Source organism: Dama dama, chromosome 19 (genome assembly GCF_033118175.1).
Source record: "Dama dama isolate Ldn47 chromosome 19, ASM3311817v1, whole genome shotgun sequence".
Taxonomy (NCBI): domain Eukaryota; kingdom Metazoa; phylum Chordata; class Mammalia; order Artiodactyla; family Cervidae; genus Dama; species Dama dama.
Genome location: NC_083699.1, coordinates 59,886,097 through 59,902,985, shown reverse-complemented (window position 1 = coordinate 59,902,985; position 16,889 = coordinate 59,886,097). Strand labels below are relative to the sequence as shown.

Sequence of the window (16,889 nt, the reverse complement as noted above, 5' to 3'; positions counted from 1 at the left end):
ATTTAGAAAGATGGTAACGATAACCCTATATGCAAAACAGAAAAAGAGACACAGATGTACAGAACAGACTTTTGGACTCTGTGGGAGAAGGCGAGGGTGGGATGTTTCAAGAGAACAGCATCGAAACATGTATATTATCTAGGGTGAAACAGATCACCAGCCCAGGCTGGATGCATGAGACAAGTGCTTGGGCCTGGTGCACTGGGAAGACCCAGAGGAATCAGGTGGAGAGGGAGGTGGGAGGGAGGATCGGGATGGGGAATACTTGTAAATCCATGGCTGATTCATGTCAATGTATGACAAAAACCACTACAATATTGTAAAGTAATTAGCCTCCAACTAATAAAAATAAATGAAAAAAAAATTTCTCAATTTTGTTTGTCATATTGGGACTATTTAGGAGAGTGTCCTTGTACAGTCACCAAAGTATTCTGAGTTGATAGTTGACTCTCAAATGGTTTAGGGAAAAGGTTACTGTAACATATTTGCAACTTTTATGTGAAATTGTTTCAAATTTTTTAAAAAATTAAATAGTTAAAAAATATATACTGATCACATTCATCTTACCATTAAAGTACCATTAAAAATACTGACACTATTAAACTCTCTCAATCCAAAGAAGAATTCTTGGTGTGGCTTCTAGTTCAAAGAATAGGCAGTAGTTTTTTCTTCAGCCTGTTCTTGTATATAGCATTGAAGGAAAACACAGCTTATGCAAAGTTTTGCAGGATAAGGATCAGGACCTGTCTTGATTATCTGATTAAGTAATTTGTCCTTTAGCATGTATAAAAGTGAAAAGTGAAAGTGTTAGTCACTCAGTCATGTCCAACTCTTTGTGACTCCATGGACTGTAGCCTGCCAGGCTTCTCTGTCCTTGGAATTTTTCAGGCAAGAAAACTGGAGTGGGTTGCCATGTCCTTCTCCAGGGGATCTTCCTGACCCAGGGGTTGAACCTGGTCTCCTGCATTGCAGACAGATTCTTTACCATCTGAGCCACCAAGGAAGCCTGTTAGCATGTATAATATAGTTTAAAAATACACTCAGCACCTGACATCTGACTTTTTGTGGGAAAAAAAAAAAGTCAACTTCCTTAACTTTACATTATGATTATTTCCAAATGTACAGAAATAGAAAAAGACTCACTGAACAGTGGTATACTTGCCACACTGATGTTGTTACCATTTTGCTATTTTGCTATCTATCTGTTGTCTCAGTCTATCTGGGTTGCTATAACAAAATAAAACAGACTGGGCGGCTTAAACAACAAACATTTATCTCTCAGGGTTGTGGAGTTCGGGAAGCTCAAGATCAAGACAACAGCAGATTCTGTGTCTGATGAGAGCCCACATTCTGCTCATAGACCGCCCTCTTCTCCCTGTATTTTCACATGGTGAAAGGGGATTAGGTGTCAGTCCATAAATTTGAGTGGACACATCCACTGTCTGGCATCTATCTTTGCTGAAGCATTTGAAATCAAGTGGTAGGTATCATGACATTTCACTCGGAAATACTTGAGTACAAATTTTCTATTAATAAAGATATTCTCCAACATAACCAAAAGTATTCAGTTAAGTTCAGTTCAGTCACTCAGTCGTGTCCGGCTCTTTGCAACCCCATGAACCGCAGCATGCCAGGCCTCCCTGTCCATCACCAACTCCGGAAGTCCACCCAAACCCATGTCCATTGTGTTGGTGATGCCATCCAGCCATCTCATCTTCTGTCGTCCCCTTCTCCTCCTGCCCTCAATCTTTTCCAGCATCAGGGTCTTTTCCAATGAGTCAGCTCTCCACATCAGGTGGCCAAAGTACTGGAGTTTCAGCTTCAACATCGGTCCTTCCAATGAACACCCAGGACTGATCTCCTTTAGGATGGACTAGTTGGATCTCCTTGCAGCCCAAGGGACTCTCAATCTTCTCCAACACCACAGTTCAAAAGCATCAATTCTTCGGTGCTCAGCTTTCTTTAGAGTCCAACTCTCACATCCATACATGACTATTGGAAAAACCATAGCCTTGACTAGACGGACCTTTGTTGGCAAATGTCTCTGTTTTTTAATATGCTGTCTAGTTTGGTCATAACTTTCCTTCCAAGGAGCAAGTGTCTTTTAATTTCATGGCTGCAGTCACCATCTGCAGTGATTTTGGAGCCCCCCAAAATAAAGTCTGACACTGTTTCCACTGTTTCCCCATCTATTTTCCATGAAGTGATGGGACCAGATGCCATGATCTTAGTTTTCTGAATGTTGAGCTTTAAGCCAACTTTTTCACTCTCCTCTTTCACTTTCATCAAGAGGCTCTTTAGTTCTTCTTCACTTTCTGCCGTAAGGGTGGTGTCATCTGCATATCTGAGGTTATTGATATTTCTTTGAGCAGTCTTGATTCCAGCTTGTGCTTCACCCAGCCCAGCGTTTCTCATGATGTACTCTGCATATAAGTTAAATAAGCAGGGTGGCAGTATGCAGCCTTGACGTACTCCTTTTCCTATTTGGAACCAGTCTGTTTTTCCATATCCAGTTCTAACTGTTGCTTCCTGACTTGCATACAGATTTCTCAAGAGGCAGGTCAGATGGTCTGGTATTCCCATCTCTTTTAGAATTTTCCACAGTTTGTTGTGATCCACACAGTGAAAGGCTTTGGCATAGTCAATCAAGCAGAAATAGATGTTTTTCTGGAACTCTCTTGCTTTTTCGATGATCCAGTAGATGTTGGCAATTTGATCTCTGGTTCCTCTGCCTTTTCTAAAACCAGCTTGAATATCTGGAAGTTCACAGTTCATGTATTGCTGAAGCCTGGCTTGGAGAATTTTGAGCATTACTCACTAGTGTGTGAGATGAGTACAATTGTGCAGTAGTTTTGGCATTCTTTGGCATTGCCTTTCTTTGAGATTGGAATGAAAACTGACCTTTTCCAGTCCTGTGGCCACTGCTGAGTTTCCCAAATTTGCTGACATCTTGAGTGCAGCACTTTCACAGCATCATCTTTTAGGATTTGAAACAGCTCAACTGAAATTCCATCACCTCCACTAGCTTTGTTCGTAGAGATGCTTCCTAAGGCCCACTTGGCTTCACATTCCAGGATGTCCGGCTCTAGGTGAGTGTGAATGATCACACCTTCGTGGTTATCTGAGTCGTGAAGATCTTTTTTGTACAGTTCTTCTGTGTATTCTTGCCACTCTTCTTAACCAAAAGTATTAATTATCCATAAATAAATATCAATAAATTTATCTGCATCATTCATTATTTTGTAACACTAGCTCTAATAAACATTTAGTATTCAGTATTTCTCAATTGTTCTAGAGTTCTAGTAATGTCTTTTATAACTTTTTTGGAACTAGGATCTGCAACAGTCAATATCTTTTTATCAATAACTTCTATCGATGATTTGAAGGAACCAGCCCTTGCAATGCAATTCCCTTTTTCGCACTCTGGAGCACAGTATGTAGGGTGAGAAGTAGAGTGGAGGCTTTGGGAGAAGTGACTTGTGCTAGAAGCCATGCCATGGTAGGCACAGGCCTTTGAGGTTGAGAGGTAGGTATGGGCAGGGACTCATCCTGATTGCTAGTAAATACAGGCATGCTTAGTTGCTCAGTCCTGTCTGACTCTTTGTGACCCCATGGACTGTAGCCCACCAGGCTACTGTATGCATGAGATTTCCCAGTCAAGAATACTGGAGTGGGTTGCCATTTCCTACTCCAGGGAGTCAAATCCACGTTTCCTGCTTGGTAGGCAGATTCCTTACCACTGTAGCCACCTGGAAAGCAATAAATAAACCATTCAAACATTTAAAAATTACATCTCCTCTTTAATACAGCCACCAACATCCGGCTTTAATTATCCGTGAGGTTGCCACCAACAGTGACCCCGGGAGAGGGTCCAAAACACTGCATTCATTTCCAGAATTAGGATGTTTCTGAAGTAAGGCTTTCTCACGGAATAAAGTGTTCAGTGTCACAAAACAGTTAATTGTCCTGACACACCTTAGCTGCAATGACTCACAGATGACGGTGAGTCCATACTGTGAAGTGAGGTAGTGAGACGCAGCAACAGACAGTCCAGTGTCCTGGACCTCGCATGGATTTGCCTCCAAAAAATAGCTTCTCCAGATCCAGTTCCCCTGAGCGCGTGGCCAACAAAAACCTTTGTGCGTTAACCCTTGATTCTCATACACGAGTCGGTAAACCAGTTTGGAAGAGGTCATCTCTCCCAAGCCAACTAGAATCTTCTTCCAAATGTCTCTGACGCGTCCCCATGGGGCACCTGTCAACACACTTTGAAGTCCTCTTGGGTATTTTTGTGGAAGAGAAAACACAGCCATGGTGTTTCTCAGCCACGCTTGGCAAAGTTTACGCCACCGTCACGCTCAAGACATCCAAACATTGACTCAGCCTGCAGGCTGAGTCAGTACATCCTGAGGGACGAGGGGGTGGGGTGGAGGCTGGGAGTCCTGAACGGCCTCCAGAGGGCGCCAGACACGCCGAGGAGACCCAAGGTGCCCCTCGGAGAGCTTGCGTGCGGGACTCCCGGGGCCGGGATCCCAGAGCGCGCTCCGGGAGAGGGCGTGGGGCGCGCGCGTGATCGGCCCTCCCCGCGGCGGGGCGCGCGTGCGCGGTACTCGGCGGCGGAGGGATCCGCGATGGAAGGCTCCCTGACTGTCCGCCTGGTAAGCGGCGCTGTTCTGGGACGAGTTCCCAAGCGAGGGCTTTACCCGGCAGTTCTCTTCGCGAAGGTTGTTAGAACCCTCTCGGATTGTGAAAAGTATTTCCTCTTTTTCCTTTTCTTTTTCTTCTTGCTCATTGGAGTAATTTGAAGAGTTGTTACCGAGGAAACGGTTTCCTGTGCTTCCCGGAGCCTTTCGCTCTGGGCGATGCGGGGGGAGGGTCTGTTTTTCTGGGGGCTAAGACTGGCTTCTCTGGGGCGTGGAGTGTGGCATTGGGTCTTGAAATGTCCTGTCCAAACCTCAGGCCCCGCTGTCGTGATTCTGACCCCGTATCAGATTGATCCAGCCTCACGCCGTCCCCTTAACTCTCAGCTCTTGATTAAAGGGCTCAGAACTCTAAATAGTTTAAATCACTGTGTGGTGTGAACCACGTTTTCGGTTTCAACTACCTTGGTTATTTGTTTACTACCTTATCTGATTAACGGAAGGATTTGCTGATTAATCTTAAGGGTGAAAGCCCACTTTTGTTGCAGGAGTACTTGCATTTCTGAACACTGTCCTCATTGCTTTTACGCTGGTTGTGTATGTATTTTACTTTAAGAGAATCGCAGTTAGAGCAGTACCTTTTAATCGAGACCATTTTACAGTTTACAAAACGGTAGAGGCATTCAAATAATTGTTGGATGAACAAATGAGTGGACTTGGTATTTCAACTGATTCTCAGAACGTTATGGTGAAATAGACCAGGTAAGATATTAATGAGCCCAAGCAGTAAGTCATTAAACTATGTTCTAGGTACTGCGTGTTTGGCATAAATGGTGAGCAACACAGACATGATCTCTGTTCTCAATGAGCTTATTGTCTAGACTACAGAGAGTTGTTGCCCCGACTGTAGAGTGGAGAAAGCAGATTTAGGGAAGTTAAGTGAAAGTGAAAGTGTTAGTCGCTCAGTCGTGTCCGACTCTTTGAGATCCCATGGACTGTAGCCGGCCAAGCTCCTCTGTCCATGGGATTTCACAGGCAAGAATACTGGAGTGGATTGCCGTTTCTTACTCCAGGGGATCCTCCCGACCCAGGGATCAAACCGGGGTCCCCTGCATTGCAGGCAGTTTCTTTACCATCTGAACCACCTGGGAATCTTAGCGAGGTTAACTGACTGCCAATGACCTCGCAGCTGATACCTTAGAGAGATAAGATTCTGTTGTGGCCACTCGGTAAAGCCAGAATGGACTCCTACTCAACATTTGATTTGGAGATGGAAAGTGATGAATACACACACACACACACACCCCACACACACCCCTTGAAGAGGTTTATTACTTATATATAAAGGCTTATTACTTAGTGAAGTACATAGTGGAGTACACAGTACATAGTGAAGAGGGAAGAACAGGACAGTCTTCTTAAGCAGATCCAAAGTGACTTGAAAGGACAAGCGAATGAGGCTGGCTCTGGGCTTTTTAGGGGGTGGGGTCAAGGGTTCCTGCGTGTGGACAGATTGTTGCTTTGTTTGACTCTGGCATCCACACCAAAGGAAAGGGCACCCAGACTTTTTTTTTCTTAACCAACTTGCCCATTTGAGAGACAGGGAGGAGAAGAAGGGGTGAAGTTTAAAACTGTCATCAGGCAAACATCAAAAAATTGAATGAGACTCATTATAATTTACACTTGATGTCTGACTGATGACTAAAATGTACCATTTTTCACTTAGTTGAATTTTGAACTTAAGTAAGCCATCCTGGCTCTTGTATGAGGCCTAGAGACTGAAGTCAGTAAGGAAAATAAAAGTGCCACTGAATACCTTGTTCAGGAGTCCAATGGTATGTATTTTGAGGAATAAAACAAGTACCTTGGCCACTGTTAGGAACGTCTGGAACTCTTGATGGGGATAAAGAGTGTTCTGGCGAGGCCTTTTATTGTGGCTTTATTATATGTACTGACACTTGTGACCTTGATTTATATTTTGAGTATCTGAAAACAAGAGAGTTCTTTATTCCAAGTGGTGCCACTGTTAGGCATGGCCCAAGAGTCTGTAAAAATGCACAGATAAAGCCAGTTGTTGGCCGAAGCATTCAGGGTTAAGATAACTGTGGGCATTTCAGTCAGTTTTGCTGACCGCTGGGTCCTTTCCTTCGTTAGGGACATCCTGGTTAAAGGATGAAAAGCAGTGGTCTCCAGTGGCCTCCAGCATGTGGAGGGATATTGATGCTGTCCACCAAACAGCAGGTTTGTCCATCAGACTAACAATAGGAGTTTAGTGTTGAGCTCCTACAGCTTTTCACTCAGTTGAATCCAAATTGGTCTCCAGGTATTCAAAGGGTGTGAGAGAGGGGTGACTTCTTCTTGTCTCATGACAAATGACAAAGGAGTGAGAACAGGGGAGGCCATGCCCGCCAGTAGGTGGGATATGTTGGAAGGCCCAGATGTGATTCTGTCCTGCAGCAAGGAGACCTTGGTGGCTGTGCTGAGCTTGAAAGATCCTGCTGCCGGGATGGGCAGCTCGATGTGGAGGGTAGGCTCAGAGCTTACAAGAGCCTCTGCTTCGAGGGGGGTCCAGTGTGCTATCAGTCATTGCTGTTCAAATGACTTATTGTGTAGGGGTAAGGAGATAATTTGTTGTATTAGAAGCCTGTGGACAACTTAGAGGCATTATGAGTGGCTCAGAGTCTCCAGGAGTCATGAAGAGAGGCTGCTAAAGTACCTAAAGTGAAGGATTCTTTGTATGTGTATTTATGTGCTTGTGTGTTGGTTTGGGGGAGGAAGTAGCACTACTGGGAGTGTCTATTGTATTATAATTTTGGCAACTTTCAGAATCTTTTTTGGGAGGGAGCCCTGTTCAGGGTGGACTGACCTGCAAGTAACAGCATAAACAGGCTTAAGTAGAATTTGTGAACAACTAATATATCACCTCCAGGATCCAAAAGGACCTAAAAGATGTTGGATTTGTGTGTGTGTGTTTTTTTAATTTAACTTATTTTATTCAAGTATATTTGATTTACAGTATTGTGTTAATTTCTGCTGTACAGCAAAGTGATTCAGTTACACATTTTTTATACTCTTTTCCATTATGATTTATCACAGGATATTGAATATAGTTCCCTGTTGAACTTGTTTTAATGTTGTTTCTTGACATTATCAGGGATGGAGTCGCCCTTAGTTTACCAAATAGTTTTCAGGAATTTAACCAAAGTAGCAGGCCTTATACTGAGTGTGGAGCAATGGCCCATCTTCTTTTCATAAGTATTTGTATGTCCTGAAGGAGTGTGTCAAAAGAATGCCCTTAGAGGAGAATGTAACATCAATCCTGTGCTCCTGGAGAGACCTGGATACAATTACCTGTAAAGGCTGTATGGAGTGGCAAGGCTTTTGAGATACCCTGTGTGTAGCCAGGTAAAGGTATATCGTGACCCTCTGAAGGTGAAGGCAAACTGTGACCAAGAGGTCACTGAACAGAGCATGCTTATCAAACTTACAGCCTCAGAATATTTATCAGTTTCTGATTGAATGGTGTCAGTAATTTTAATAGTATTGGACAGAGGCACCTTCATGGATAGGACCATGGTGTCAGAGACACACTCATCAACTGTGAGGCCCTATTCTTCACTCCATCTTTACCACGCCACACTGGGCTACTAAGTGGAGAAACAATAAAGATAATTACTTTCATTAATTGGGTCTTATATAATAAATCTCAATCTTTGAAGGCCTTGTTTTATTTTACATTGAACTATGTTAACTGTTTTAACTAGAGTTGAGGGTAGTACAGAGGGTCTCACCTTTATAAAAGCCATCTTGCAAGCTCCAAAGACTTGATTAAGATTTATTACTCATTGGATCAGAGCATCCTTTGCCACTGCATGATATTTTAGGACAGTGTGTTCCGTGATCAGGGAGAATTTAGGCAAGGTAGTTCTGGTAGTTAAGGTGAGACATACATATTTGTTGCCCATTTAATGTTGAGTATTTTCCTAAGATTATAGAGAGTAGCTTGTTTAGATTTAGTTCTTTAAGTCTTCAGGGATAACTCTAGTTTGAGCCCAGTATTGACTAAAGCCATGAATATTTGCCAGTCAGTGCATTTTAGCAGGTGTTGAAGTTCATTCAAAACCTATGCTGTAAATCCCACTCGTGGCCATATATCTGGAGAAAACTCTAATTCGAAAAGATACATGCACCCCAGGGTTCATAGCAGCACTATTTATAATAGCCAAGACACGGAAACATCTTAAATGTCCATTGACAGATAAATGGATAAGGAAGAGGTGGTACATGTACGCAATGTACTTCTCAGACATAGAAAAGAATGAAACAATGCCATTTGCAGCAACATGGATGTACCTAGAGATCATCATATTAAAGGAAATCAGACAGAAAAAGATAAAAATCATACAATATCACTTATATGTAGAATCTAAAAAAAATAAATGAATTTATTTACAAAACAGGAATAGACTTACAGAAATAGAAAACAACCTTATGGTTACCAAAGGGGAGAGCAGGGTGGGGAGGTAGGAAGAGATAAATTAGGAGGTTGGGATTAACATATGCATGCTGCCATATATAAAATTGATAAACAAAAAGGATCTACAGTATAGCACAGGGAACTTTATTCAGTATTTTATAATAGCCAATAATGGAAAAGCATCTGAAAAAGAATATAGATATATAACTGAATCATTTTGCCTTATACCTGAAACTGACACAGTAATGTAAAATAACTATGTTTCAATAAAAAATAGTTGTATATATTTAAAAACTCTGTGGTGTAGAATTTTGTTGTATAAATTATTTTAATACATTTTGGATTTCCAACTGAGTCAAATTGTGGACTTGTTTCAATTTTTTTGTTTACTTGTTTCTTCTTCCTGTATACAGCTGTGTTTCTCTCTTTCTCTTTTTTTGGTGGTTAGAGAATGTACGTTGGGTAGAGGAGGTCCTTTCTATCTTTTTATATTTATAAATTTCTTCCTCCAGAGAACCTCGAATCAGTATCACTAGGGTTTGGGGCTTCACCCCTGGCAGTGTTTACTTCATAGAATTTAGGAAACTCAAGCTTAAGTTTTTTATTTTTTAGGTCAGAGCTCAGGTTTGTTTTTTTTTTTTTTTTTTAAATAGAAATATAATTGCTTTACAGTGTTGTGTTAGTTTTGCTAGTTTCTGCTGTAGAACACCTGTGAATCAGCTCTATGTATACATGTATCCCCTCTCTCTTCTGCCTCCCTCCCACTCATGTAAGTTGAGTTTGAATTACCCTTTGCTGTGCTATGCAGGTTCTGTGAGTGCTTTTCACTGTAACCCGGAGGATCAGCATTTTTGTTCAAAGAGGCATAGGTGGTGGCTGCAGTAGTGGCCGTGGCATTTAAGAGTCCTGGTGAGCTCTGTGCTCTTATAATAGATGCCACTTCACCTCACTTTTCTCTCTTTTTTTAGCTCCATGGTGACTGCTTTCATGAGTGACCACCTCATGGGCCCATATCTTGCAATGGATGTAATCTTTTCCCTAAGCACTGAGGTGGTGCTGGTGGTTAAGAATCTGCCTGCCAATGCAGGAGACGCAGGAGACACTGGTTCAATCCCTGGGTTGGGAAGATACCCTGGAGTTGGAAATGGCAATCCACTCCAGTATTCTTGCCTGGAAAATCCCATGGACAGAGGGGCCTGGCAGGCTACAGTCCATGGGGTTGCAAAAGAGTAGGACATGGCTAGCATGTGCCCATAAGCACTCTATACATTGAGGCCAGTGCCTGGTTGAGATACCGGATTAATTTATTTTATTTCTTTCATTGTTTGTATAAATCAGAGTTAATTTACCAGGTTCCTTACCAATGGACAGTAAGAATGTTTCCACTTTCTTTGTATTAGAAACTTTGTTGACCTCATGTGCACATTAAATTGATGAATTGTAGTACATCTATACCCATTTTAAACCCAATTGCATTGCAAATTATTCTCCAAAGAGGTTGAACCAATGGTTACTCTCATTACATTGTATTTATTATTATTATTATTATTTACTGTCTAATTGTTACTCTAGCTGACTGAACTTCTAGAGGCTAAGGACTTTGTGTTTTAGTCATTTTTGAATCTCTAGTACAAACTAAATTACCTAATAAATAGTAGTGGTTGGAAAATATGTAATGTGTGTATAACTATATGAACTGCAGAAGCAAAAACATTAATTACTGTTTTCTAAAAGTTTAAATATTGTCCTTTTCACAATAATTTGTGTATTTTGAGCATTTATTGTTTTCTTTTTAAAATGAACATTTCTCAGTAAGTAATTTAAATTGTTTGATACTTGTTTCCAGGTAATAAACGAAAGGAATTCAAGTTTTGCCACTGGGTTAATGAAGAATTAGAGAAAATCATACTCCACTTGTGGATGAGAGTGATATAGTGTCAGCTAAAGAACAGGAGAACAGGGGCCAAATATATATAACTGGAGTGGTGACTGAAGCTTTTTATGGTAATTTATTTTCTTTCTTATATCTTCATTTTAACCTTAAATTCAAGATTTCTTTGTCTGTAGCAATTCTTATAACTTATAATATTTATAATATTTTCTTGTTCAGTTCAGTTCAGTCCAGTCGCTCAGTCGCATCCAACTCTTTGTGACCCCATGAATTGTAGCACGCCAGGCCTCCCTGTCCATCACCAACTCCCGGAGTTTGCTCAGACTCATGCCCATCTAGTCGGTGATGCCATCCAGCCATCTCATCCTCTGTCGTCCCCTTCTCCTCCTGCCCCCAATCCCCCCCAGCATCAGGGTCTTTTCCAATGAGTCAACTCTTCTCATGAGGTGGCCAAAGTATTGGAGTTTCAGCTTCAGCATCAGTCCTTCCAAGGAACACCCAGGGCTGATCTCCTTCAGGATGGACTGGTTGGATCTCCTTGCAGTCCAAGGGACTCTCAAGAGTCTTCTCCAATACCATAGATCAAAAGCATCAATTGTCTAAGTTGGTCATAACTTTCCTTCCAAGGAGTAAGCATCTGTTAATTTCATGGCTGCAATCACCATCTGCAGTGATTTTGGAGCCCCCCAAAATAAAGTCTGACACTATTTCCACTGTCTCCCTATCTATTTGCCATGAAGTGATGGGACCAGATGCCATGATCTTAGTTTTCTGAATGTTGAGCTTTAAGCCAACTTTTTCAACTCTCCTCTTTCACTTTCATCAAGAGGCTTTTTAGTTCATAAGGGTGGTGTCATCTGCATATGTGAGGTTATTGATATTTCTTCCGGCAATCTTGATTCTAGCTTGTGCTTCTTCCAGCCCGGCGTTTCTCATGATGTACTCTGCATATAAGTTAAATAAGCATGGTGACAATAACAGCCTTGACATACCGCTTTTCCTATTAGGAAAAAGTCTATTGTTCCATGTCCAGTCCTAACTGTTGCTTCCTTACCTGCATATAGGTTTCTCAAGAGGCAGGTCAGGTGGTCTGGTATTCCCATCTCTTTCAGAATTTTCCACAGTTTATTGTGATCCACACAGTCAAAGGCTTTGGCATAGTCAATCAAGCAGAAATAGATGTTTTTCTGGAACTGTCTTGCTTTTTCTGTGATCCAGTGGATGTTGGTAATTTGATCTCTGGTTCCTCTGCCTTTTCTAAAACCAGCTTGAACATCTGGAATTTTGCGGTTCACATATTGCTGAAGCCTGGCTTGGAGAATTTTGAACATTACGTTACTAACGTGTGAGATGAGTGCAATTGTGTAGTAGTTTGAGCATTCTTTGGGATTGCCTTACTTTGAGATTGGAATAAAAACTGACCTTTTCCAGTCCTGTGGCCACTGCTGAGTTTTCCAAATTTGCTGACATCTTGAGTGCAGCACTTTCACAGCATCATCTTTTAGGATTTGAAATAGCTCAACTGGAATTCCATCACATCCACTAGCTTTGTTCGTAGTGATGCTTCCTAAGGCCCACTTGGGTTGACATTCCAGGATGTCTGGCTCTAGGTGAGTGAACACACCATTGTGATTATCTGGGTCGTAAAGATCTTTTTTGTACAGTTCTTCTGTGTATTCTTGCCACCTCTTCTTAATATCTTCTGCTTCTGTTAGGTCCATACCATTTCTGTCCTTTATTGTGCCTATCTTTGCATGAAATGTTCCCTTGGTGTCTCTAATTTTCTTGAAGAGATCTCTAGTCTTTCCCATTCTGTTGTTTTCCTCTATTTCTTTGCATTGATTGCTGAGGAAGGCTTTCTTATCTCTCCTGGCTGTTCTTTGGAACTCTGCATTCAAATGGGAATATCTTTCCTTTTCTCCTTTGCTTTTTGCTTCTCTTCTTTTCACAGCTATTTGTAAGGCCTTCTCAGACAGCCATTTTGCCTTTTTGCATTTCTTTTCCATGGGGTGGTCTTGATCCCTGTCTCCTGTACAATGTCACGAACCTCCGTCCACAGTTCATCAGGCTCTCTGTCTATCAGATCTCGTCCCTTAAATCTATTTCTCACTTCCACTGTATATTCATAAGGGATTTGATTTAGGTCATACCTGAATGATCTAATGGTTTTCCCTACTTTCTTCAGTTTAAGTCTGAATTTGGCAATAAGGAGTTCATGATCTGAGCCACAGTCAGCTCCCGGTCTTGTTTTTGCTGACTGTACAGAGCTTCTCCATCTTTGGCTACAAAGAATATATAATCAATCTGATTTCGGTGTCGACCATCTGGTGATGTCCATGTGTAGAGTCTTCTCTTGTGTTTTTGGAAGAGGGTGTTTGCCATGACCAGTGTGTTCTCTTGGCAAAACTCTATTAGCCTTTGCCCTGCTTTATTCCATACTCCAAGGCCAAATTTGCCTGTTACTCCAGGTGTTTCTTGACTTGCTACTTTTGCATTCCAGTCCCCTATAATGAGAAGGACATCTTTTTTCGGTGTTAGTTCTAAAAGGTCTTGTAGGTCTTCATAGAACTGTTCAACTTCAACTTCTTCAGCGTTACTGGTTGGGGCATGGGCTTGGATTACCGTGATATTGAATGGTTTGCCCTGGAAATGAACAGAGATCATTCTGTCGTTTTTGAGATTGCATCCAAGTACTGCATTTTGGGTTCTTTTGTTGACCATGATGGCTACTCCATTTCTTCTAAGGGATTCCTGCCCACAGTAGTAGATATAATGGTCATCTGAGTTAAATTCACCCATTCTAGTCCATTTTAGTTCACTGATTCCTAGAATGTCGACATTCACTCTTGCCATCTCCTGTTTGACCACTTCCAATTTGCCTTGATTCATGGATCTAACATTCCAGGTTCGTGTGCAATATTGCTCTTTACAGCATCGGACCTTGCTTCTATCACCAGTCACATCCACAGCTGGGTATTGTTTTTACTTTGGCTCCATCCCTTCATTCTTTTTGGAGTTATTTCTCCACTGATCTCCAGTAGCATATTAGGCACCTACCAACCTGGGGAGTTCCTCTTTCAGTATCCTATCATTTTGCCTTCTCATACTGTTCATGGGGTTCTCAAGGCAAGAATACTGAAGTGGTTTGCCATTCCCTTCTCCAGTGGACCACATTCTGTCAGACCTCTCCACGACCCGACTGTCTTGGGTGGCCTCACACAGCATGGCTTAGTTTCGTTGAGTTAGACACGACTATGGTCCTGTGATCAGATTGGCTAGTTTTCTGTGATTATGGTTTTAGTGTGTCTGCCCTCTGATGCCCTCTTGCAACACCTACCGTCTTACTTGGGTTTCTCTTACCTTGGACGTGGGGTATCTCTTCACGGCTGCTCCACAAAGCGCAGCCACTGCTCCTTACCTTGGATGAGGGGTATCTTCTTACCGCTGCCCCTCCTGACCTTGAACGTGGAGCAGCTCCTCTCAGCCCTCCTGTGCCTGCGCAGAAGCTGCTCCTTGGAGGTGGGGTTGCTCCTCTCAGCCGCCCCTGACCTCGGGCATGGGGTAGCTCCTCTTGGGCGTGGTCCCTGACCTCCGGCGTGTGGTAGCTCTTTCTTGGCCAACATTTTAGATATTTAAGTTTTAATCTAGAGCCCCAAAGACATTTCTGATTATACTCTCCTTTGGCCACTAGAAGGCACTGTTGTCTGGTTTGATGGAGTTGGAAACTACCTGCTTCAGTTTCCCTGGGAGAAATCTACACCACAGAAATGGATTCCATTTACATTGTTGCTCCTTATATTGGCAAGAGACTAATATTACACAGAGATTATAGTTCTCAGTGTTACTGAGAAGCCAGCTATTTTACATAAATTTGATTGAAAGAATTGGTTCCTGAACCTAAAAGGAAGTTTAACAATGTTTGACCTGTAGTATATAATGATTTTAAGATAGGTTTTAAAACTAGAAGTTTCATATTCTGTTTGCACTGTGCTCACCTGGTTGCATATCCTGGATATGCTTCAAATTTCCCTACTGTAAAATGAGATTCCTTCTTCTTGATTAGGAGCACAGTCTTTTGTAAGAACAACATTTCTGTTACCATGTGAATGCTTGCAGCTATTATTTTAAAGGACTCATGCTAAATTTTATGACAGTTATGAGCCATTTGATACAATCTGGTATAATGCCACTGTAAGTGAAATTTATATAAGATTCTAAGGCATATGTAGTTCCAATAGTAGTTCATTAGAAAGCTCATCTCTTCACCAGGCATACTTGGGAGCAGAATTTCTCATAATTTCAGAGTAGACTAAAAAAGACATTAATAAGTATAAGGATCAGTTTAAGCACCATCATTCTGTTCATAATTAGCAGCTCATTTATTGAATGCTGTTGAATTTTAACATTAATAACACATTCTTCTTTCTTACTAGAAAACTTAAGATTTTTTGAACCATATCCCTAAGGAAACTATTTGGTTGCTAAGAAATATACAAATAAGTGCACATCCTAAAAAAGAATATGTCCTCTATGTTGATTGCATTGTTTTGATCACATTTTGAGAGAGTTTGACTGTTGTAGTATTTTTGTCTTCCTGCATTGTGTTTTATAGCTTACGTTATTGTTTGGAAAGCCTTTATAACTCCAAGGGCTAAATGGTTACTATGACAGACTTAAAGCATCAAAAAGGGTGAAGCAAGAAAAGAAAAAAGCGAACGAATGAGAGAATTTAGAGATAGAAGGAAAGAGAAAAATAGAATTTTGTTCTAAGCTTTACTACTCTGTAGTATATGGACCCAGCAGACTTGGCAACACTTGATTCGAAATGCAGAGTCACAGGCCCAACCTTGCACTTACTGGATGAGAATTGTCATTTTCACAAGATTTCCAGGTGATTTGTATGTACATTCAAGTTTTAGAAGCGCTGATTTAGTGCTGAATGTCCTCTTTGGCCCAATTTAAGTCTCTATGATGATTGTAAACACAATTTTTATATGAATTCACATGGAATAGATTTAGAGACAAATATAACATCTCAGAAATTTTACTGATCTTTCCAAAGATCACTCTTCCAGAAACCAGAACCACCATAACTTGAGAAGCAAACAAAATTCCAGCTGAGCTATTTAAAATCCTAAAAGTGCTACACTCAGTATGTCTGCAGATTTGGAAAACTCAGCAGTGGCCACAGGACTGGAAAAGATCAGTTTTGATTCCAGTCCCAAAGAAGGCCAGTGCCAAAGAATGTTCAAACTACCATACAATTGTACTCAGTTCACATGTTAGCAAGGTTATACTTAAAATCCTTCAAGCTAGGCTTCAGCGGTATGTTGAACTTCAGCGGTATGTTGAACTTCCAGATGTACAAGCTGGGTTTCGAAGAGGGAGAGGAACCAGAGATCAAATTGCCAACATTTATTGGATCATGAAGGCAAGGGAATTCCAGAAAAATATCTACTTCTGCTTCATTGACAATGCTAAAGCCTTTCACTGTGTGCATCACAATATACTGTGGAAAATTTGATCACCTTACCTGTCTCCTGAGAAGCCTGTCTGTGGGTCAAGAAGCAACAGTTAGAACTGGACATGGAACAGTGGACTGGTTCAAAATTGGGAAAGGAGTAAGACACGGCTGTATATTGCCACCTTGCTTATTTAACTTCTATGCTGAGCACATCATATGAAATGCCAGGCTGGAGGAATCACAAGCTGGAATCAAGATTGATGGGAGATACATCAACAACCTCAGATGATACAACTCTAAAGCCAGATAGGTAAGAGAAACTAAAGAGCCTCTTGATGAAGGTAAAAAAGTAGAGTGGAAAAGCTGGCTTAAAACTGAACTTTCTATCTGATCTTACTTGAAAAGTAAGATCATGGC

The 16,889-nt window shown here is 41.4% G+C and overlaps 1 protein-coding gene across 8 annotated transcripts in view; it reads left to right on the top strand.

Annotated features, from left to right (window-relative positions):
- The first annotated feature begins 4,509 nt into the window (after positions 1-4,509).
- GRAMD1C (GRAM domain containing 1C) overlaps positions 4,510-16,889 on the top strand; it is a 104,623-nt gene continuing 92,243 nt past the window's right edge. For 7 of the 8 annotated variants that reach the window (XM_061167178.1, XM_061167177.1, XM_061167184.1 and 4 more), the window contains exons 1-2: positions 4,511-4,658; positions 10,964-11,121. In XM_061167178.1, the coding sequence (XP_061023161.1) occupies positions 11,119-11,121 (3 nt within the window). In that variant the 5' untranslated portion in view covers positions 4,511-4,658; positions 10,964-11,118. Of the gene's footprint in view, positions 4,659-10,963; positions 11,122-16,889 lie in introns of all 8 variants that reach the window. The other variant, XM_061167187.1, reaches the window with a different exon arrangement.